This window comes from Oryctolagus cuniculus, chromosome 18 (genome assembly GCF_964237555.1).
Source record: "Oryctolagus cuniculus chromosome 18, mOryCun1.1, whole genome shotgun sequence".
NCBI lineage: Eukaryota > Metazoa > Chordata > Mammalia > Lagomorpha > Leporidae > Oryctolagus > Oryctolagus cuniculus.
This window is the reverse complement of record NC_091449.1, coordinates 2737720-2761537: the sequence shown is the minus strand read 5'-3', so window position 1 is coordinate 2761537 and position 23818 is coordinate 2737720. Positions and strand designations below refer to the sequence as shown.

The window sequence follows — 23818 nt, the reverse complement described above, 5'->3', positions numbered from 1 at the left end:
TTTCCCAGAAGTCATTGCGGCCGCGCCGGCGGTGCTTTGTGCGTCTGCGCCATCTTCCGGCTCCGGGCGGCCACTCCACCGCTGCCGGGCTGGGAGCGCTCAGCGGCGCCGGCGGCACCTGGGCCCGAGGCGGCGGCACGTGAGGGCTTCTGGAGCTTTCCGGGCGTTCCTGGGAGTTAGCGGGAGCGAGACCCACGGCCAGGCAGGCGTCGGACCTGCGAGAAGCCGGGACGTCCGGCGCCGGCGCCAGTGTGTGGCTTTTCCCGCTCAGGACTACATCTCCCGCCGGCCCCTGGGGCACGGGCCCCGCCAGCGCCCCCTTTCGGCGCCCAGCGTCATAGCCCAGGCCCCTGGACCTCGTAGGTGGGTGTGGAGGGGTCCGTGGCCCTTTCGAATACTAGCGTTTGGTTGAAACTGGGGTGCAGTGTGCTTCCATGCGTCCGCTGACACGCGGGTGCAGTAACTGCCTCCAGGACTCAATGACGTGATCCCAAAAGATTTGGAACCAGTAGTAGTTTAGAAGCAGCCTGGCACTCGGGGACGTTTTAGACGACCTCGGTCGAATTCCCTGTTTAGCAGTGGAACAGTCGAGTAAATCCAGGCCCTGCGTGTGCGAGAGCGTTCTACGGCGATTCCAGTAATACTGACAGACGTCATCGTGCGACTGCCTGTTCCAGCATGTTCGGCAGCTCCAGGGACTATTTCACTTACGCATTGCTTAGAATTAAATGGCTGTGACGTGCAAGGTGCTGTCCAAAGTGCCACACACTTGACGATAAACTAGAGAAGTGGTTTAAACGAGAACGCTCTTAATACTTAGTATCTACCGTTCGAGTCGGTGGATGCATGGGCTTGGCTTTTGTTTTGCTGACTGATTTCATATTGTACAAAGGATACATATTATGGACTTTTTTTTTTTTTTTGCTTGGCATTGCACACTAAAGCTGCCTCAGAATTAACCCAGTCATTTGGCACCAGAAGTGCCTGGTGTGTACTGATTTCCAGTTTTACGGCAGGTGACACTGTGTGTGCAGTTTTGTACACTGCCGTGTCTAATGGAAGGGCATATGCGTGTGGTGATAATGGAGCACTGGGCCTGCTCCATCTAAGTTGTCCACTTGTCCCCTGCAGCCCCACCCTGTTTCTTAGGGCAGAACCCATGCAGCCTCAGGTTGAGTTGTGGGGCTCTTTGTGAACTTGGACGTGCCAAAAAGAGCCAGGTAGCCTCCTGGTGTGACATTTGATACGTGACAAAGTCAGATGGCTCGGTGCTGGCAAGGCTTTATTTCGGACCGAGGATGCAGATTATGCGGGTGCTCTGTGATCCCTGGGCTGCTGAGAGCCCTCCTTGTCCTTGAGGTGGGATTCAGTGAGAACAGGTCTCAGCATTCCTCCCTCAGATTTGCGTCTGCAGAGAAGGCAGGACTTCTGAGTATTTAGTAGAAACAGGACAGAAAGAACCATGGTTCCCTGTCTCCTTGGCAGCTAATGGTGATGTCCTGAGGTTGTTTTAAGATGACGGTTTGTCCCAACGCTCTAATTTTTGTGGTTGGTGGAGGGCCAGCAGGCAGGGACTTGAACCTTGGCATTCTGGGAGCTGTCAGGCAAGCCTAGCCTCTCATGTTTGCTCTTTCCTCCCCCAGCTCTGCCACCTCAGGAGTCTGCCCTTCCCCAAGGGAGGATCCAGGAGGAGAACTCGTCAGCCCTTGAAATTCTAAAAGTCATGTCCCTCGTGAGTTTTAAAATCATGTAAATATTTGCTTATCCTGAAACTTGGCATGTGGGTTCCACGCAGGAATTCGGTTCTCAGAGGTTCCCATTTTAGGGAATTAAAAGGTCTGCACAACCAGTCCCTCTCCCATTGCTCCCTCCTCGTGGATTCATGCTGTATAGGATTCTGTATCTCCTCATGGTTCAGTCTTCTGCCAGGAGGCTAAGTGGAGCTGAAGTCCCTTTCCAATTAGGAATTGAGAGCATCCATTGTAGGAACTGAAGTTTGAAGAGACAGAAATCAGCACTTACTATTAGTGATTACATGGGGAAGTGGTGCTGGTTGGACTCAAATTCAGCCTTGTTGCAGTGTTCTGCTTTGGAAGAGAGTTATGTGTCCTTGTGTAATTGAGGCTTAGCTGGGACTCTATTAGAGATTAGGTGTTCAACCTCTAATTTGAAGTTGAAAGGTGTTTGATGCCGGGTCACTCTGCGTTAGCTTCCTCAGCTTATGAGCAACAGCTGTGCAGAGCTATGGCTGGTAGGTGATAGCAAGGGAGACAGTCAGATGGGCACATGTTTAGAACTTGAAAGTGCTTTGGAGATCTGATCCAACCTATGAATATAAAATAAACGAATGAGTCTTTCTTTTCACTTGATAGGAAACTGCACATTCAATAAAAGTGATCTTCATGTTTTTCTCATAAAAAATGCTTGTGATATGTTCTAATGTAGCAGTGAACTTAGCTCTTCAAGAAAGTGTTGACATACATGAAAATACTCTTTGTAATATAGAAAAAAATTGAAATTCTTAAAAATTTAATTGAGAGACAGATAGACCAAGCTCCCATCCATTGGTTCCCTCCCTAATGCCCAGAATGGCCAGGGCTGGCCTTTGGGATGGAAGCTGGGAACTGGGAACTCAATCCAAGCCTCCCATACGGGAGCAGGAACCCAGTTATTTGAGTCGTCATTGCTGCCTCGCAGAATTACATTACCAGGAAACTGATGTGACACATGGGCATCCCAACTACTAGGCTGAATACCCACACTTAAAACAGTTCTTATAGAATATTTTTATTTTTAAAAAAGATTTATTTATTCATTTGAAAGAGTTAGAGAGAGACAGAGAGGTCTTCTATCTGCTGGTTCACTCCCCAACTGGCCACAATGGCTGGAGCTGCACTGATCCGAAGCTGGGAGCCAGGAGTTTCTTTGGGTCTCCCACAAGGGTGCAGGGGCCCAAGGACTTGGGCCATCTTCTTCTGCTTTCCCAGGCCATAGCAGAGAGCAGGATCAGAAGTGCAGCAGCCGGGACTCGAACTGGTGCCCACATAGGATGCCAGCACTGGTGACCTTTACCTGCTGTGGCACAGTGCTGTCCCCTATAGAATATTTTTGAACAGAATATTTGAAGATAGTCCATCAAAAAGCTTTGTATTATTATTATTATTCTATGAAGATAAAAATGATAAATCTGTCACTTTGAGAATTTATTATGTGCCAAGCAGAGTAGACGACATGTTTAATACACTGTTTCTTACAGTAAGGAAAATTGCATTTGCTTTGATTTTCATGGTTTAGTCCCATCCCATATCTGTGCACAAGAGCTTTGATTTGAAATAGAATGGAGTGTTTCGGAATGTTTGAACATTTTGTTTTTCTCAGGCCCATAGTCCACTATCATCTGCTCACAACCAGCCCCTGCTTTCTTTTCATTAGAACAACCCCTTCCTGCAGAAACCCATGCGACTGCTCTCATACCACAGTGAAACATTGAAATACACATATATCATGCATGTCTGTTGTTTCAGGGGTCAGAGTTGTTCAGAGATGTGGCCATAGTCTTCTCTCAAGAAGAATGGCAATGGCTGGCACCTGTCCAGAGGGATTTGTACAGAGACGTGATGCTGGAGACCTACAGCAGCCTGGTCTCATTGGGTAAGGTAATCTGGTGTATGCTCATCCCTTCCTGGTCAGTTTCTGAGTACCTTCATTTTGTGACTAGATGCTCATTTTTGAGGTGAAAGTATAGCCCATTGGCTGAAGCTGCATCTTCCCACCCTCAGATGACTGTCATGTCTTCCCCTGGTGTCCCTGCAATGCCCCTTTTGCTCAGTGACCAAGCCCTGGTTCTGCTTCCCAACCTTATCCTCCCTCACGCCACCCCTCACACACACTATAATAAGGAGGCATGTTTCATCTCCAGGTCTTTGCATATCCAAACCTGATGTGATCTCCTTTCTGGAGCAAGGCAGAGAGCCCTGGATAGAGGAGAGGGTGACGGTAGGAGACCTGTGTCCAGGTGAGTGAGACATCAGTGGGAAGGGAGCAGCTACTGCAGGTTCACATGTTAGCTGATTGGCAAGGAAGTAGGCTCTTTCATTGGAAAATCTTCCTCCAAGTTGCCAAATTCAGAAAGTGTAGCTTATCATCTTTGTTGGTTTGTCAGTAGCATATGACTAGAGTAGTAGTTCTTTCCTTCCTGAAACATTTGAAAATTCCATTTGCATTTTAGGGCTACAATACAAATATGGTGGTTCCTGAGGAAAGCATTTTCTCTTTAGGAAGATGTTTCTGTCTTTTGACCACTTCTCTTTTTCTATCCAGTTAGCAAATTTTTTATTATCTGAAAGGCAGAAAGGAGGATCTTTCATCCAGTGGTTCACTCCCCAAATGCCTGCAACAGCCAGAGGTGGGCTGTGCAGAAGCCAAAACTCAGTACAAGTTTCTCATGTTAGTGGCAGGGACCCAACTACTTGAGCCATTGGTGCTGCTTCCCAGGGTGTGTGTTACAGGAAGCTAGAATCAAAAGTGGAGTTGGGACTCAAACGTAGGCACTGTGATATGGGATATGGATACCCCAAGGGGTTTCTTAACCCCTGTGCCACTCACACCATTTGACTACTTTTCTAAAGGAACAAGTTGGTCAGCAAATACATATTGAGCCTTTATTATGCACCATAGAATGTGCTACAGTAAACTTTGGTAAGGTAGGCAGACTTAATCCCTGCCTTCATGGAATTGATCCTGTAGGGAGAATTCGACATTTACACACACACATACACAAAACTTATACTGTGGGGAGAAAATAGGCATTCACATACATGCATGTGTATGCAGATACATGAAAGAAAAAGCCGTTTCTGTTGGGGTGCATTTGGGACTGGTGACCTCTCCAAGTATAAGACAGTTTAGCTGAGACATGGTAGTTGAATTGTAGTTGGGAAAATATCAGCTGTAGCTGGTGTGTGTCAAAGACTTGCCCAGGGGAAGCACTGGTACCTCTGAGAGACAGGATGACTAATGTGGCTGGAGTTGGAAGCAAGGCAAGGAGCACAAAGGAAAAATAGGAATGGCAGCCATGTTAAGGGGTTTGGATTCTATCTGTGGGCAGCCACTGGAGGAGAGGGCCACGCTATGATTTGTGGGAACTTTAAGAACATATGAATGTCCTCTCAACAGATTTTTCATTTGCCAGATTCAGAATCCATTGAGAGTTCTCTCTGTCAGATCTTGCCTACGATGACTACAAAATAGTGATTTAAAAAAAAAAAAAAAAAGCTTTATTCTTCCTCATTCATTAGTTAGCTTATTTATAAAGAAGAACTTTTTCCTTTTCATCATTTATGCATTTATTTTTATCAAATATTTTTATTTATCAAATATTTTTATTTTATTATTTATCAAATATTTTTATCAAATATTAGTCAATCTTACATCACTTAAATTACATCCCATACCATTATTTATCATCGTGTTCATATTTTTCCAGATTTAGCCAGTGAGAATCCTTTCATCCTGGTTGCTGGGTTCTTTAGACAGAATCCCTATCATTTTTTCTTTTTTGTAAGTACATATTTAACTTCTAACAATTTAAATAAAAGTCATCTGGTTAACAAATATGGAGCCAGTGCACATGATTTACAGCCATCTACATAAATGCAAGAATAGCAAACCTCACATGAATCAAAAGATACCAGCTCTTAAAAACTTGACTTTAGTTATGAGTGATAGGCCATTATTTAATTCTTTATATATGCAGTGTATACATTCAAATAATTTAGCAAAAGCTAAAATAAAACAATTTAGATCTCTTAAAAAAGATTAGTGTAAAAGTCATTAATCTATACAATGATTAATAAGAAATACAATGGCATGATGAGGAAGAAATTTGAATGGGCAAAAAATACATTGTCTAAAATACTCTTTTTAAAATGCAATTTTTTTTTTAAGATTTATTTATTTATTTGAAAGTCAGAGTTACACAGAGAGAGGAGAGGCAGAGAGAGAAAGAGAGAGGAAGGTCTTCCATCCGATGGTTCACTCCTCAGTTGGCCGCAATAGCCGGAGCTGTGCTGATCTGTGCTGATCTGAAACCAGGAGCCAGGAGCTTCTTCCGGGTCTCCCACATGGGTGCAGGGGCCCAAGGACTTGGGCCATCTTCTACTGCTTTCCCAGGCCATAGCAGAGAGCTGGATGGGAAGTAGAGCAGCCAGGTCTTGAACTGGCGCCTATAAGGGATGCTGGGGCTTCAGGCCAGGGCATTAACCCTCTGTGCCACAGCGCTGTCCCCCCCCCCCCTTTTTGAAGATTTATTTATTTGAAAGAGTTACACAGAGAGAGTAGAGGCAGAGAGGGAGGGAGAGAGAGAGAGAGAGAAATGCAATTTAAATCATTGTTAAATATCTGAGGTGTCTTCAAAAAGTTCATGGGAGGTGCATATTATGAAAAAACTGAATGGATTCCAAAATATTTTTGCAGGAAAATAAAGTTATCTTTCAATTCGATTTTGTACTCCCATCCTTGAAACTGGATAACTTATAAAGAGGTTTATTTGGTTTGTGATTCCCAAACGGGATGGCACTGGAGTCCCAGTAATGGGCTCATGGTGATTTCACAGTGGCAGAAAAGCAGGAAGGGAACTGGCTGCTGCGCAGGGGCCCTAGCACCTGGAGAGGCCTCATTCAATAACAGCCTCCTCTCAGGAGAGCTGACTCAGTCACATGATACCTGCCCTCCTCTGAGATGGGCGTTAGTCCCTTCCAGTGGCGGTCACTGCCCCCCCGCCCCCATCCTCTAATCACTCCTTTTTAAAGGTTCCACCGCCTCAATATTGTTACACTAGGAACCCAGCTTTCAGCACCATGCTAATTTTACTGTCCCACAGTCTACTGCAGTCTCTTAGTTTTCTTTCTTTCTTGTAAGATAACAACTAGGTGTCTTTAACCATTGAGTAAATAATACATAAGTAGCCATCATAATGGTTGTGTTTGCAGTTTATATCGCCAGATGAATAGTTGGACCACAGCAAAAAGACCCATAGACTTCCTCTTGAACATTCAAACACAGTATCTGAGCTAATATCTTTGAAGTCCTTTTTATATGATCTTGTTGCAGTGATACATAAATGCACAGTAGTTGTGACGTAAAATTTTAAAGTGACAGCCAACATCATTCCCACAAAAATCTGATGCCTTTTCAGTCTTCAGTATTTTCCATGGTAGAGGCAATCCTGTATTTCAGTAGTTTTCGCTTAGCATTTTCACAAATAGTAAAATGAGTTAATCTCTGATACACCACTGTGTGCAGCAGACATGTGCCCATGACATCCTCTAAGGCCACCCATCTGGTAAACTTTATGGCCGCAGTTAAAAGCATTCATTTGCTTTCTGCCATGGATCCTCACATCAAGCTTTAAGGAGACTTTTTAGTTCACGTGGAGTTACGTACTGTAACTGAGACTTGCCACTGTAGCTGCAATCTTGCCCCGTGTGTCAAATCAGGACCACATATCCCATTCAACTTGTTCTAGGAATTTGAATTAGCAGTGAAGTTTGTTGCTTTGCAAGGATGCCCATCTCCAGTAAACTGGACCTAATCCTTTAAACAAGGAACAAGAGCCTTCTTTTACCAAGGTTACCTTTAAGCAGTGGAAAGATCCAAAGGAGGCTTCTGCTCAGTTGGTGCTCAGCTCAGTGTTGGATACAGGAACTGTCACAGAAGGTGGCAGCAGCATAACCATAACTTCCACTGGGTATGTGAAAATAACTGCTACCGTACTGCCACATCCCTGGCAGGCTCTGGCTCGTTCCTTTTCCCACATGTCCTCTGGCCACTGAGGCAGGGTGTGGATCCAGCGCCACACTCATTCCGTTGCTTTTATTTGCATTCTTTAACGTTGTAAAATACTCATAAAACATTTTAATTACGTGTACAATTTAATAATATTATATTCATGTTATACAACTGTTAACTAATTTCATCTTGTGAAATCCTCACTTAAAAATGTATTCTATTGGGTATAACTTAAATTAATAAAGTACATGTTTTGAATATAATATTGATAAGTGTTGACAGATTTCTACACTCATGTAACCACCAACACAATCGAGACAGAATATCTGCTTTACCCTGATAGTTCTCTGTGTTCCTTATTGCTCAGTTTCTCAGCCTCAGGCAACCAGTGATTTCTTATTGTCACTCTACAGATTATTTTTGTCTTTTCTAGAGTCTCATGGAAACACTCATTTAAAAAAACATGGTTCAGAGATGAGTGAGTCACACTAGCATTTTAGACCTGTTGTTAATCAGTTCTCACTTGGTTACCTCCCTCATCTCACCTCATGATATTTTCCCTTTCTCTCTTCTGCCTGTTCACTTTGCAGTTGCCTAACCACAGGAAGGGGCTGTAGCTGTTTTCGGTCTGTACCTTCAGTTTTGTCTACAGTCCTCTTTCCAGGGAAGGGAATACAAAACACTTGCTTTTTTGTTCTTTTTCAGTGTTGGAGTCCCAATATGATACCAGGGTATCATCTCCAGAGCAGCCTGTTTGTGAAATTGAGGTACCCCAGTGGGGGATAAGGGAGTGTCTCACAAGTAATGATCTTGAGCATTCAAGTGTCCAAGATGATTGGGATGGCAGAAGCCAGTTTGACAGACAGCCAGGAAATCCAGATAGACCTTTCAATCAAATGTTAATCAGTCACGAAGAAATGCCCACTTTTGACCAGCAATCATCCCTTACTTTTTATCAGAAAATTCATACTGAAGACAAACATTTTGTATATAACAAATGTAGAAAAAGCTTCTGGCAAGAGGATTTTCTTATTAATCATCAAGGAATTCATACTAATGAGAAACCCTATAAATGTAAGGAATGTGGGAAGGCCTTTAAATATGGCTCACGACTAATTCAACATGAGAATATTCATTCTGGAAGGAAACCCTATGAATGTAAGGAATGTGGGAAGGCCTTCAATTCTGGATCGAATTTCATACAACACCAGAGAGTTCATACTGGGGAGAAACCTTATGAATGTAAGGATTGTGCAAAGGCCTTTAGTCGAAGTTCACAGTTGATTGAACATCAGCGAATTCATACTGGAGAGAAACCATACCAGTGTAAAGAATGTGGCAAGGCCTTCAATCGGATCTCACATCTTAAAGTACATTACAGAATCCATACTGGTGAAAAACCCTATGCTTGCAAGGAATGTGGGAAGACCTTTAGTCATCGGTCTCAGCTGATTCAACACCAGACTATTCATACTGGCAGAAAACTCTACGAGTGTAAGGACTGTGGGAAGGCCTTTAATCAGGGCTCAACTCTTATTCGACATCAGAGAATTCATACTGGTGAGAAACCGTATGATTGTAAAGTATGTGGAAAGACATTTAGAGTGAGTTCACAGCTTAAGCAGCATCAGAGAATTCACACTGGAGAGAAACCCTACAAATGTAAAGTATGTGGAAGGGCCTTCAAACGGGTTTCGCATCTTACTGTGCATTATAGAATTCATACAGGTGAGAAACCATATGAGTGTAAGGAATGTGGGAAGGCCTTTAGTCATTGCTCACAACTGATTCAACATCAAGGAACTCATACTGAGAAAAGACCCTATAAATATAAGGACTGTAGGAGGACCTTAATTCACGATTTAACTACTGTTCAACGTCAGAAGCTGCATAACAGAGAAACACATGTGAATATAATAAATGTAGAAAGGCCTATCAGCACGTATCCCTTATTAATTATCAGAGAATTTATGTTGGCAAGCAGCCATATGAATGAAAGTAACAAGGAAAGCCTATTAGGTTAGGCTGATCCAAGCTAACACCTGTGTCTTGGAGAAAGTCTTCAGGACTCTAATACAAGTGAGGATACATTCGCTTAGAGGTTATCGTATGTCAGAAAATTTCTATCCCAAGAAAAATTTTATGGTTGTAAATGGTTTAACCCATGGCTGCCTGAGAAGCAGAGGAAGAAGGGAAAAAGATGTTTAATATGTTTCAGAATCACATTTTCTAACCACATTGTAATAATCATAACAAAAGCCTGAAGTTTTCCTTTTCTTGGAAATAGAAAACAAAAAGCCAAATTACTCTCAGGTTCACAAAAAAATAAAACAGAATTACCATGGATGATAATGAATAAGCTGCCAAAAGATGCACCCAGAACCACCCGCAGTGGAATCTTTACAGCCAAGGTCATGTATCTACATGAAACCTGAAAGACTATATCAAATACACATTAAATGCATTATTCTAGACTGCCAAGCATCCAGGAAATGGAAGAACGAAATAAAGGCAGAGTGAGGGTAGTCCAGGAATCTCAGTTTTAATTACTTTGTGATTCAGGAGTGGTCTAAATTTGGGAGTGTTTCTTAATTGGGGTTATCTGTTAGGAATTCCATGACAGACAAATACTGGTTGCCTACCCAGCACCCATGCCCTCTTTCCCTTAATGGAAGCCTTTGCCTTGCCTTAGAGTCTGAAAATATCAGATACTAACTTTTTAGTGTGTGCAGCTTTGGGTGGCCATATGTCCCCCAGTGGTGGCCAGTGTTGTCTGCTGGGGGTTTGGGGAAAGAGTTTTCTCATTCAGAAGAGATGTATTGTGTGGTGGAATGAGAAGGCTGTGCCAAGTAGCCGTTGACAAATGAGCTTCAGTTACTCAGGAATGGCTTTGAAACCCACCTGGCAACCAAGCCTGCCTGGCAACAGGCTGAGATTGGATGGCTTTGGAAACCACCTGGCATCAGAGCCTTCCTGGCAACAGGCTGTGATTGATTAGGGCATAAACCACACCTTGACCGGATTGGCTATCTTGGTTATTTAAGCTGCTGTACCAACTGAAATAAACGAGTCTACGGCTGCTTGCCTCTGGCCTGTTTTCACCCAGCTCCCGGGGTCTGTGTGGTGATCCCGCGCCTCTTGCCCCCACCACACTCCTCCTCTCAGAATGAATCCACAGCAACAGTATTGGAAGACTCCTTTTCTCACTTCTTGCTTGTAAACATCTTGCCATGCGAGCGTGATGCCTGCAGCTGTCTTGGAACCAGGAGGAGAAAACAGGATTCAGACAAGCTGACCCAGATCAACAACACTCAACTAGAACTGCTTCTTTGATGCCTTGTTATAAGAAAACTAAATCTTTATTGGTGAAGTTACTGTTGGTTGTGTATTTTGTAAACTTGTAACCAATAGCATACTAAGTAAAATTTTACTTTATTATGATTGATAAAAGTGGCCCGGAGATACCTACTGTTTTGAATTTTACATTTTTTTTCTTTGTGGCTAAATAGAGGATTGATTTTTGTGTATGTTCCATGAATATTGAGAAAATACATATTTTAGGGTACACATTTCTAATAAGTATCAAGCCAATGAATTATAATGATAAAATTCTCCCATGTTTTACATAATTTGACTTACAGGCACAGAATTTCTTAAAATTGAAGTTTTTTTGAACCTAGATCTTGAACTTCCAGAGACATTTGCTTTTTAATTTATGTTCTTTGCCTATAAAATACATTACTAACCCTTCATTATGAATTGTAGGTTTTATAATTACATAATAACCAATTTTGCCTACCACAGAGGTTTACTAGCCAAATCCAGCCTGCTGCCTCTTTGATGAATAAAGTCTTACTGGAACACAGCCATGCTCATTTGTTTATCATCTGACTGCATCTGCACAGCTACATCAGAAATGAGTAGGCACAGCAGTTTACATGACCACAAAAGCATACTTAGTCTCTGACTCTTAAAGTTTGCCAACCCTTGGCCTAGGGCAGTTCTTTTGGTACCTGATGTTTGTTTGCCTGGTACACTTGCTGATCCATTGGTTTTCAGCCTGTCACTTGATCTGTTATTTCTTATTAAAGAAAAATTTAGCTGAGTTTTAAAACTCAAAGGATTAATTGGAATTTCCACTGTGCCCTTAGGATAGTGGTTATCTCCCCATCTTAATAGTCATTACTTGATCAGAATGACCTCACACACTTTTTTTTTTGACAGGCAGTGGACAGTGAGAGAGAAAAGTCTTCCTTTTCCATTGGTTCACCCCCCAATGGCCACTGCGCACTGTAGCCGGCGCACTGCGCTGACCCAAAGCCAGGAGCCAGGTGCTTCTCCTGGTCTCCCATGCGGGTGCAGGGCCCAAGGACCTGGGCCATCCTCCACTGCACTCCCAGGCCACAGCAGAGAGCTGGCCTGGAAGAGGGGCAACAGGGACAGAATCTGGTGCTCCAGTCAGGATTAGAACCTGGGGTGCCAGCGCTCCAGGTGTAGGATTAGCCTATTGAACTGCAGTGTGGGCCTGATCTCACAAGAAGTATGAAAGGGAGTTTAAGCTGCCGAGAATGTGACTAATGGCAAGTCAGGAACAGATGGGTGCTGGAGCTGGTTGTGTGCCTGATAATGGTATTTTATTAGTCATGGATGTTAACATAGTTCATTGAAAAAGCTGCTTGATGGTTTAATCGTTAGGAGGAAATAGCGGGATATTATTTGGCATCTGAAAGATAAAAAGTTCTGTGTTAGGAGCGTTCAGTGTTTTGTTGACTGGGACAAGGCCTGTTCAGCCTAGATGCTTCCTGTGCTCTTAGTTATTTGTATCCCTTTACAGTCTGTTACAATAAATTCAGTCCTCTGGTCATGCTGCCTGGGCTAAATCAGATTAGTTTCCAACTTGAGCTGGCTTTCCCAAGGCCAGGCATTATTGATGTGTTGAACACTTTAGTCTGTTACAAGCTCAGTAGTTAGCTTTTGTTTGTGAGATATGGAAAGAAAAGATGTATTCAGTAGGAGGAGTACACTTGAAAGCTCATTTTTAAATCTTTCCACAAGCTAATGAAAACTGAGCTAATAGGTCTCTGAGTTCAATGTTTTGATACTTCTATTCTCAGACTTACCCATATTGCCACTAAATTTACACAAACTCAGTAATAATCATTGCTGGTCCCATTTTTCATTGCTTTCCAGTTTCAGTTCATATGCTACTTACTGGACTGTTGTCTTAGTTATTCATAGTTATTCAGTAAATGGTCATTTGTGACTCTATATTCCAAAATTTTCTTGCACCATCAGAAATTATATCTTAGGTGAGAACAACATTCTTGGACTGCAGGGTTTTTTTCTTATTACTCTACAGATGTCCTGTCAGTGAAGTCAGGCTTCTGGTCTTGGAGAAACCCAGTACTAGTCTGGTTATCTTGGCCTATATAGGTATATTTGTTTCCTATTGCTATTATAACAAATTATGCAAATTTAACAGCTTAGAACAGGTTTATTGAGGCTGGTGCTGTGTCCTGGGAGGCTAAGCCTCTGTCTTTGTCTCCAGTATTCCATGTGGGTGCTGGTTTGAGTCCTGGCTGCTTTTCTTCTGATCCAGCTCTCAGCTTATGGCCTGGGAAAGCAGTGGAAGATACCAAAGTGCCTGGGTCCCTGCACCTGTGTGGGAAACCCAGAAAAAGCTATTGGCTCCTGGCTCAGATCTGCTCAGCTCTGACCATTGTGGCCATTTGGGGAGTGAACCAGTGAATGGAAGACCTTCCTTATCTCTTCCTCTCTCTAGCTCTACCTCTTAAACAAATCTTTTAAAAAATACTATATTTTTAAAAAACATTTAGCTGGAAGTCAATATTCTGAATAGGTCTCTATAGACAAAAATCAAGATATTGGCAGGTGTGAGTTCTCCTTAGGAAGTAGAATGGGAGAATCCTTTTCTTGGCTTTTTCAGCTTCTAGAGGCTAACCCCATTTCTTGGCTTGGTGTCACTCTTCCATCTCAAAGCCAGCAGTTACCAGACAAGTCTGATGCTGACCCTTCTGCCTCTTTCCCACTTTTCGGGCCTCATATGTGTAATTCAGGATTATCTGACCTTAAAAGTCGTCTGATTAAGAACCTTAATTCCTTTAAAAAATGTGTCCATTTCTAAGGCAGAGTTAGAGAGGGTGATGATAGATCTTCTATCCACTGGGTCACTCCCCAAATGGCTGCAATGGCTGGGAATGGGCCAGTTTGAAACCAGGAGCTTCATTCAGGTCTCCCACTTAGATGGCAGGGGCCCAAGGATTTACACCATCTTCCACCTTCCAGGTGCATTAGTAGGGACCTGGATAGGAAGTGGAACAGCCGGAAGTGGAACTGGTGCATATTTTGGGATATTGGCATTGCAGGCAACAGGTTAACCTATTATGCTACAACACTGGCCCCAAGAACCTGAAATTCTTATCTGCAATTTAATTCCTCTTTGCCATGTGGCATATTTACAGATTTTCTGGGATTAGTTTTGTATTTGGCTGGCTCTAATTGGCTATCTCATTAAGAACATATTTCTGTCTGGCACTTGACAAAGGTTTATCTTTGAAATTTAGGATCATAAGTTGGATATGTAGTTTGGAGCCTTTAAAAAATTTTCATTTCAAGGAAATTTTTTCCTACATATTACTTTAGTAGTACTTCTTAATTGTTTCACTTTATTTTAAAATGTTAATATTTGGATTACTAGTATGACCTCATCATTCAAAAACCTGAAGATGTATAAAAGATGTACAGTAAAAAGAATTTTCCTGTTTTTTACTTACTTTTATTATACCAAGAAAAAAGTATCTCCCTGTGTTCTGATTCTCACGGTGTGAAATTCAGCCTCTTCCTAATGCCTCTGTTAATCCCACTAATCAAAATTCCTCAATATAACCTTGTGGTTAGATTTTTTTTTAAAGATTTATTTATTTGAAAGGCAGAGTTACAGAGAGGCAGGGAGAGAGGCGTTCCATCTGCTAGTTCACTACCCAAATGGGTGCAATGGCCAGAGCTGGGCTGATCAGGAGACAGGAGCTCTCTCCAGGTCTCCCAAATGGGTACAGGGGCCCAAGGACTTGGGCCATCTTCCACTGCTTTTCCAGGCCATAGCAGAGAGCTGGATCAGAAGTAGAATAGCCAGGACTTGAACTGGTGCCCATATGGGATGCTGCCACTGCAGGCAGTGGCTCTAACCACTATACCACATAGCCAGCCCCTAGATGATTTTTTTCTTTTTTGTAGGAGAAAAAAAAAAAAACACAGAAGAATTAAGAGACTTGCTGAGGAGTTCCAAGCTGGCTAAATAAGGAAAAGATGCACTGATGTTGATCATGAGAAGATACTAGTAAAATGGGAGGATCTGCTTTCCTAGGAGACAGTTGGAGAGAAGTTTTCAGTGAAAAGTCTGCAGAAAGAAGGGAGCCTCCCAGGAGCAGTGGAGATTGTAGAAACACACGGCAGCTCACAGGATGCCAGCACTGACTCCTGTGGCCAGCAGCAGGCAGGGGAGCCATCTTCCCAGAACAAGGTAAGAGGCAGGTACGGAATCCAGTGCTCCACTGGTGATCTTGTCTGGGGTAGAACCTTGTGAGCCCCACTAGCTGAGTCCAGACAGACGAGTTGGCAGAGAGCAGGGTGCCTCTTAACGTGAATGGAGGGCACTTGGCTCCCCTCCCCGCCTCCCAGCAAGGTGCCCAGCAACCAGAGTGGGAAGCCCCACTTCCAGAATAAGGCTAGTGGAGGCTGCTGCAGCCAGCATACCTCAGGTGAATTTTGTCACAGAAATTCAAAGTCCCCACTGACTTTCAATCTGGGCAGATGACTGGCTAGGGGCAGGGTGGCACTTAACTTTGTGGACAGAGGGCACATTGTTTTCCTTCCACCTTCCAAGGTGCCTGGTGACCAGCAGGGTAAGCACCGCCTTTGCAGAAAAAGGTGAGTGAAGACTGTGGCCTGTGCACCTATGATGGATTTTGTCAGAAATCCACAGTCCCCACTGACTTTGAGTCTGGCCTGGAACGTTGGGCATGGGGTAGGTTCCCACTTGGCACATTGCTCCCCTCCCCTTCTCCCACCAAAGTGTCAGCCTCAGCTTGCCAATGTGGATCACCTGACACCTCTGTTGGGCAGTTAGCTGGCTTCAGGGATGGGGTGTGGGGGGATTATCTCTGGACCGATAGGCTCAAAGGGCAGAGAGTAGATCCCCTGCATCCTGCGACTGTGGGAACCCTACACCTTGTGACTGCAGCAGTCCTGTGATTGTGTGATAGGCTAGGAAACCAATAAAGGTGTGAGGTGTTGCCGGGTCTTTGGGCAATTACTGAGTCTGAGCCCAGAAGCTCAGAATGGACATGGTGGAGGGCTCCATGCTCACACTATGTACTTGAGGTGAGTTGGGAAGGGGGTGGTTGCAGCCACAGTGAACTCACCCTAGGCACTTGTTCCACCATGGCATAGAGAAGGATAGAGGCAGTGATCATGCCAGCCAGAGTGATCATCCTATCTTCTCTACTGACTATAGAGATCTACCACAAATAACTTGGGTGTCACCCTAGGCTCTTCCTCACTCAAAAATGCTGGCCAGAACTCCCTGGTCCCACCCACCACACACCTCTGGATATCCACCAAAGGTGGTGGCATTCCACTGCCTATAGGTCCTTCCCCTCAGAAGAGATATCAACAAGTGTTTCTCCAGATGAAAAAAATAAGCATATAACTAATAGAAACATGAACAAAGAAGACAACATTACTCCCCAAAATGATCACAATAACTTCAATATTAAGTTGTGAAGACAAGGAGATTGATGAAATGCCTGAAAAGGAATTCAAAAGAATGAGGGTAAGATTACTCAAAAACACCAAGTAGTTATATGAATTAAATAAATCTGAAAGTGATATGGATAAGAAATTCTTCTTGGAAACACAAATACTAATAAAAAACTGAAATGCTGGAAATGAAGAATTAATATGACAAATGAAAATACAGTGGAAAGCCTAGGCAACAGACTAAGTGAAGGAAAAGAAAGACTATCTGAACTGGAAGCTTTTGCAATAGACCAAAAAGAAGAAAAGGAGAAGGAAATATTTGTCCCTTTGGGACTGGCTTATTTTACTCAGCGTGATGTGTTCCAGATTCCTCCATTTTGTTGCAAATGACCAGATTTCATTGTTTTTGACTGGTGTATAGTATGTTATAGAGTACATGTCTCATAATTTCTTTATCCAGTCTACTGTTGATGAGCATTTAGGTTAGTTCCAGGTCTTCGCTAATGTGAATTGGGCTGCAACAAACATTAAGTTGAAGACAGCTTTTTTGTTTGCCAATTTAATTTCCTTTGGGTAAATTCCAAGGAGTGGGATGGCTGGGTCGAACGGTAGGGTTATCTTCAGGTTTCTGAGGAATCTCCAGACTGACTCCCATAGTGGCTTTACCAGTTTGCATACCCACCAAAAGTGGGTTAGTGTCCCTTTTTCCTCACATCCTCGCCAGCATCTGTTGTTGGTAGATTTCTGTATGTGAGCCATTCTCACCGGGGTGAGGTGAAACCTCATTGTGGTTTTGATTTGCATTTCCCTGATTGCTAATGACCTTGAACATTTTTTCATGTGCCTGTTGGCCATTTGGATTTCCTCTTTTGAAAATTGTCTATTGAGGTCCTTGGTCCATCTCTTAAGTGGGTTGTTGGTTTTGTTTTTGTGGAGTTTCTTGATCTCTTTGTAGATTCTGGTTATTAACCCTTTATCTGTTGCATAGTTTGCAAATATTTTTTCCCATTCTGTCGGTTGTCTCTTCACTCTCCTGACTGTTTCTTTTGCAGTACAGAAACTTCTCAATTTGATGCAATCCCAATAGTTGATTTTGGTTTTGACTGCCTGTGCCTCTGGGGTCTTTTCCAAGAAGTCTTTGCCAGTGTCAATATCTTGCAGGGTTTCTCCAATGTTCTCTAGTAATTTGATAGTGTCACGTCATAGATTTAGGTCTTTGATCCATGTTGAGTGGATGTTTGTGTAAGGTGTAAGGTAGGGGTCTTGTTTCATGCTTCTGCATGTGGAAATCCAGTTTTCCCAGCACCATTTGTTGAATAGACGGTCCTTGCTCCAGGAATTGGTTTTAGATCCTTGATCAAATATAAGTTGGCTGTAGATGTTTGGATTGATTTCTGGTGTTTCTATTCTGTTCATTGGTCTATCCATCTGCTTCTGTACCAGTACCATGCTGTTTTGATAACAACTGCCCTGTAGTATGTCCTGAAATCTGGTATTGTGATGCCTCCGGCTTTGTTTTTGTTGTACAAGATTGCTTTAGCTATTTGAGGCCTCCTGTGTCTCCATATGAATTTGAGCATCATTTTTTCCAGATCTGAGAAGATTGTCTTTGGTATTTTGATTGGTATCGCATTGAATCTATAAATTGCTTTTCAGAGAATGGACATTTTGATGATATTGATTCTTCCAGCCCATGAGCCTGGAAGATTTTTCCCTTTTTTGGTATCCTCTTCTATTTCTTTCTTAAAGATTTTGTAATTTTCATCATAGAGATCTTTAACGTCCTTGGTTAAGTTTATTCCAAGGTGTTTGATTGTTTTTGTAGCTATTGTGAATGGGATTGATCCTAGCAGTTCTTTCTCTGCCATGGCATTGCCTGTGTATTCAAAGGCTGTTGATTTTTGTGCATTGATTTTATATCCTGCTACTTTGCCAAACTCTTCTATGAGTTCCAATAGTCTCTTAGTAGAGTTCTTTGGATCCCCTAAATAAAGAATCATGTCATCTGCAAAGAGGTATAGTTTGAGTTCTTCCTTCCCAATTTGTATTCCTTTAATTTCTTTTTCTTGCCTGAATAGAATGCTGGCCGTGGGTTTTCATAAATTGCTTTGGTTGTATTGAGGAATGTTCCTTCTATACCCAGTTTGCTTAGAGTTTTCATCATGAAAGGATGTTGAATTTTATCGAATGCTTTCTCGGCATCTTTTGAGATAATCATATGGTTTTTCTTCTGCAGTCTGTTAATGTGGTGCTTCACATTGATTTGCAAACATTGAACCATCTCTGCATACCAGGGATAAATCCCCCTTGGTCTGGGTGGATGATTTTTCTGATGTGTTGTTGTATTTTTTTTTTTTTACAGGCAGAGTGGACAGTGAGAGAGAGAGAGAGAGAGAAAGGTCTTCCTTTTGCCATTGGTTCACCCTCCAATGGCCGCCGCAGCCAGCACACCGCACCTATCCAAAGGCAGGAGCCAGGAGCTAGGTGCTTCTCCTGGCCTCCCATGGGGTGCAGGGCCCAAGCACTTGGGCCATCCTCCTCTGCACTCCCGGGCCACAGCAGAGAGCTGGCCCGGAAGATGGGCAACCAGGACAGAATCCGGCGCCCCAACTGGGACTAGAACCCAGTGTGCCAGTGCCGCTAGATGGAGGATTAGCCTGTTGAGCCGTGGCGCCGGCCAGTGTTGTTGTATTCCATTGGCGAGAATTTTATTGAGGATTTTTGCATCTATGTTCATCAGGGATATTGGTCTGTAATTTTCTTTCAATGCTGCATCTTTATCCAGCTTAGGGATTAAGGTGATGCTGGCTTCATAGAAAGAATTTGGGAGGATTCCCTCTTTTTCAATTGTTCTGAATAGTTTGAGAAGAATTGGAGTTAGTTCTTCTTTGAATGTCTGATAGAATTCAGCAGTGAATCCATTTGGTCCTGGGCTTTTCTCTGTTGGGAGGGCCTTTATTACTGTCTCAATCATGCTGAGTGAAATAAGCCAGTCCCAAGGGACAAATATCATACATTCTTCCTGGTCAGTGACAACTAACCGAGACCAAAAAGGAAACCTGTTGATGTGAAATGGACACTATGAGAAACAGTGACTTGATCAGCCCTTGTCCCGACTGTTGATGAACAACTTAATACTTTACCCCTTTTAGTATTTTTTTTGTTCCACTTAATACTATTGATTGAACTCTATAATTGATACACAATTATTCTTAAGTGTTGAAACTTAACTGAAAAGTGATACCTGTTAAATATATGGGTGGGAATAAGAGAGGGAAGAGATGTACAATTTGGGACATGCTCAATCCCAAATTATCTTGCCCCAAGTGGTAGAGTTAGAAATGTGCCAGGGGATTCCAATTCAATCCCATCAAGGTGGCATGCACCAATGCTTTCTCACTAGTCCAAGTGATCAGTTTCTTTTCACAATTGATCATAATGAAAGGACTAAGAGCCAAAGGGATCACATAAACAAGTCTAGTGCCTACTAATACTAACCGATAGAATAAAGGGGAGAGCGATCCAACATGGGAAGTGAGATACTCAGCAGACTCATAGAATGGCAGATGTCCTGAACAGCACTCTGGCCTCAGAATCAGCCCTAAAGGCATTCAGATACAGCTGAAAAGCCCATGAGAGTATTTCAGGCATGAAAAGCCAAGACACTCTGGCAAAAAAAAAAAAAATGACCTAAATGAAAGATGTCTGTGAGTGAGATCCCAGTGGAAAGAACAGGTCATCAAAGAAGGAGGTACCTTTCTCTGAAGGGAGGAGAGAACTTCCACTTTGACTACGACCTTGTCTAAATATGATTAGAGTCAGAGAACTCAAAAGGCCTCCATAGACTTGGCAACTCCTGTCAAGATCCTAGGGTGATTACTGACACCATAAACAAGAGTGTCAAATTGTTAAGTCAACAACAGGAGTCACTGTGCACTTCCTCCTCGTGTAGGATCTCTGTCCTTAATGTGCTGTACATTGTGATTTAATGCTATAACTAGTACTCAAACAGTATTTTACTCTTTGTGTTTCTGCAAACTGTTGAAATCTTTACTTAATATATGCTAAATTATTCTTCTGTATATAAAGATATTTAAAAATGAATCTTTTTTTTTGACAGGCAGAGTGGACAGTGAGAGAGAGAGAGAGAGAGAGAGAGGTCTTCCTTTTGCCGTTGGTTTACCCTCCAATGGCTGCTGCGGCCAGCGCACTGGGTGATCCAAAAGCAGGAGCCAGGTGCTTCTCCTGGTCTCCCATGGGGTGCAGGGCCCAAGCACTTGGGCCATCCTCTGCTGCACTCCCGGGCCACAGAGAGCTGGCCTGGAAGAGGGGCAACCGGGACAGAACCCGGTGCCCCAATTGGGGCTAGAACCCAGTGTGATGGTGCCGCAAGGTGGAGTATTAGCCTATTGAGCCGCGGCACTGGAAAAATGAATCTTGAAGTGAATGGAAGAGGAGAGGGAGTGGGATGGGGAGGGTTGTGGGTGGGATGGAAGTTATGGGGGGGGAGCCATTGTAATCCATAAGCTGTACTTTGGAAATTTATATTCATTTAATAAATGTTAAAAAAAATAAAAGGAGAAGGATAGGAAGAAGAAGATGGAAAACAGAAGAGTTTTCAGGACCTATGGGACACCATCAAGTGACAACCTACACATGTCTTAGGAATTCTGAAGGTATAGAAAAACAATGCTTAGAAAATTTATTCAGTGAGGCCAGCACTGTGGCTCACTAGGCTAATCCTCCACCTTGCAGTGCCGGCACACCGGGTTCTAGTCCCGGTCAGGGTGCTGGATTCTGTCCCAGTTGCTCCTCTTCCAGGCCAGCTCTCTGCTGTGAATCGGGAGTGCAGTGGAGGATGGCCCAAGTACTTGGGCCCTGCACCCCATGGGAGACCAGGAGAAGCACCTGGCTCCTGCCTTCGGATCAGCGCGGTGCGCCGGTGCAATGCACTGGCCATAGCGGCCACTTGGGGGGTGAACCAATGGAAGGAAGACCTTTCTCTCTGTCTCTCTCTGTAAATCTACCTGTCAAATAAAAAAAAATCCCAGCTTGCAGCACTAGCATCCCATGTGGGCGCCAGTTTGAGTCCTGGCTGTTCCACTTTTGAAAAGCGGTAGAAGTTGTCCCAAGTCCTTGGGCCCCTGCACTCATGTGGGAGACCTGGAAGAAGCTCCTGGCTCCTGGTTTTGGATCAGCCCAGCTCTGGCCATTGTGGTCATCTGGGGAGTGAACCTGCAGATGAAAGATTTCTCTCTTGTTAATTCACGAATGTTGAGAAACGTGGAATTTTATGTGAAAGGGAATATAAACGGAAAAGTCCCCTGCAAAATACTAGAAGGATGCAGTAGTATACTAAAAATGTGCACTTATACATCAGGAGCAAGTGATATTATTCCAGGAATGCAAAGGAGATGCAAATGCACCACATTCTAGAGTACAGAAATAATGCACCACATTAGTAGATGAAAAGAAAAGACATCATCTCAATTGATGCAGACACTAAGTTGCTAAAATTCAATCCCTTTCCTGACAAAAATGCTCAATAAGCTGGAGATAGAAAGAAGCTCCAGGCCAGCGCCGTGGCTCACTGGGCTAATCCTCCGCCTTGTGGCGCTGGCACACCGGGTTCTAGTCCCGGTCGGGGTGCCGGATTCTGTCCCGGTTGCCCCTCTTCCAGGCCAGCTCTCTGCTGTGGCCCGGGAAGGCAGTGTAGGATGGCCCAAGTGCTTGGGCCCTGAACCCCATGGGAGACCAGGATAAGCACCTGGCTCCTGGCTTTGGATCAGTGCGGTGCGCCGGCCGCAGTGCGCTGGCCGTGGTGGCCATTGGAGGGTGAACCAATGGCGAAAGGAAGACCTTTCTCTCTGTCTCTCTCACTGTCCACTCTGCCTGTCAAAAATTAAAATAAAAAAAAATAAAAAAATTAAAAAAAAGAAAGAAGCTCCAGCCACATGATAAAGGGGATGAGTATGGGAAAAACGGTGCTTTCCCTGGAAGGTCAGGAAAAAGACAAGGATGTCCTCTTTCAGCTCTTCTATTTACCATTTCATTCGAAGTTCTAGCCAGAGTGGTTGTACTAGAAAAAGAAATAAAAGCCACCAAGATTAGAAATGAAGAAATGAAACTATTTTTAGGGGGCAAGATCATATACATCAGAAATCCTAAAGAATCCACACAGAAACCATTAGAACTAATAACAAAGTTCAGCAAAATTACAGGATATGAAACAACACACAAAACACATTGCATTTCTGTAACAACAATGAATACAAAACATAAATTAAGAAAGCAGTTCCATTCACATTCTATCAAAGTGGATAAAATCTTGGGAATAAACGAGAAGGTACCAGACTTGGACATTGAAAACTATAAATCATTGCTGAAAGAAAGTGAACTTACATAAATGAAAAGAGACCCCAATATAGGGATTAGAAGATTTAACATTAAGATGGCAAATACTCTCCAGAGTGATCTACTGATTCAATGTGATTACTATAAAAATTGAAATGACCTCTTTTAACAGAAATAGAAAGATGTTCTAAAATTCATGTGGAAGTGCAAAAGATCTCAAGAAGCCAAAACACTCTTTCAGAAGTTGAAAAATCAACATTTCCATATTTCAAAATTGATTACCGACATAAAGGCAGACATACAGCAAATGGAATACAATTAAGAGTCCTCTATAATTGGTTGATTTTCTTTCTAAAAATATTTTATTTATTTATTTGAAAAGCTGAGTTAGAGAGAGAGAGCAAGAGAGGGATACAGAGGGAGAGGGAGCGAGGGAGAGAGAGTGAGAGGGAGTGAGGGAGAGAGAGGGAGAGGGAAAGACAGAGAGAGGGAGAGAGAGGGAGAGGGAAAGACAGAGGTAGAGAGAGGGAGAGGAAGTGAGGGAGAGGGAGAGAGAGCGAGGGAGAGAGAGGGAGAAGGAAAGATGGAGAGAGGGAGAGAAAGGAAGAGGGAGAGAGGCAAAGAGAGGGAAAGGGAGAGGGAGAGGGAAAGACAGAGAGAGGGAGAGGAAGGGGGGGAGAGAGGGAGAGAGGGAGAGAAAGGAAGAGGGAGAGAGGCAAGGAGAGGGAAAGGGAGAGGGAGAGAGGGAGAGAGAGAAAGCTTGCATCCACTGACTTATATCCCAAATGCCTGCAGCAGCTGTAGCTGGGCCAGGCTGAAGCTAGGGGCCAGGAGATTTTTCCAGGTCTCTCATGTGGGTGGCAGGGACTCAGGGACTTGGGCCATATCTTCTATTGCT

At 43.3% G+C, this 23818-nt stretch overlaps 2 protein-coding genes across 7 annotated transcripts in view; both read left to right on the top strand.

Annotated features, from left to right (window-relative positions):
- The first annotated feature begins 18 nt into the window (after positions 1–18).
- ZNF582 (zinc finger protein 582) lies at positions 19–11653 on the top strand. Of its 6 annotated transcripts, none has more exons than XR_011384297.1 (6): positions 19–363; positions 1644–1732; positions 3525–3651; positions 3920–4015; positions 8494–10700; positions 10755–11653. XR_011384297.1 is itself a non-coding variant. In XM_070063459.1 (5 exons), the coding sequence occupies exons 2-5, from the start codon at positions 1724–1726 to the stop codon at positions 9810–9812; spliced, it is 1551 nt and encodes a 516-aa protein (XP_069919560.1). In that variant the 5' UTR covers positions 19–363; positions 1644–1723; the 3' UTR covers positions 9813–11653. The 6 variants fall into 6 exon arrangements, 3 of the variants coding, with proteins under 3 accessions (XP_069919560.1, XP_069919561.1, XP_069919562.1); XR_011384298.1 differs by having other exon boundaries at positions 1644–1749; XR_011384299.1 differs by lacking the exon at positions 1644–1732.
- Positions 11654–15101: 3448 nt separating this feature from the next.
- The window catches only part of LOC138846759 (vomeronasal type-2 receptor 116-like), a 34402-nt gene continuing 25685 nt past the window's right edge, over positions 15102–23818 (top strand). The window contains exon 1 of the mRNA XM_070063457.1: positions 15102–15328. Within this exon, the coding sequence (XP_069919558.1) occupies positions 15270–15328 (59 nt within the window). The 5' untranslated portion in view covers positions 15102–15269. The remainder of the gene's footprint in view (positions 15329–23818) is intronic.

Bases quoted from the DNA above. Each gene is read 5' to 3' on its own strand.
- ZNF582 (XM_070063459.1), top strand. The intron at 3,652-3,919 runs GTAAGGTAATCT...TTTCATCTCCAG, and splicing joins CAGCAGCCTGGTCTCATTGG to GTCTTTGCATATCCAAACCT. The intron at 4,016-8,493 runs GTGAGTGAGACA...GTTCTTTTTCAG, and splicing joins GGTAGGAGACCTGTGTCCAG to TGTTGGAGTCCCAATATGAT.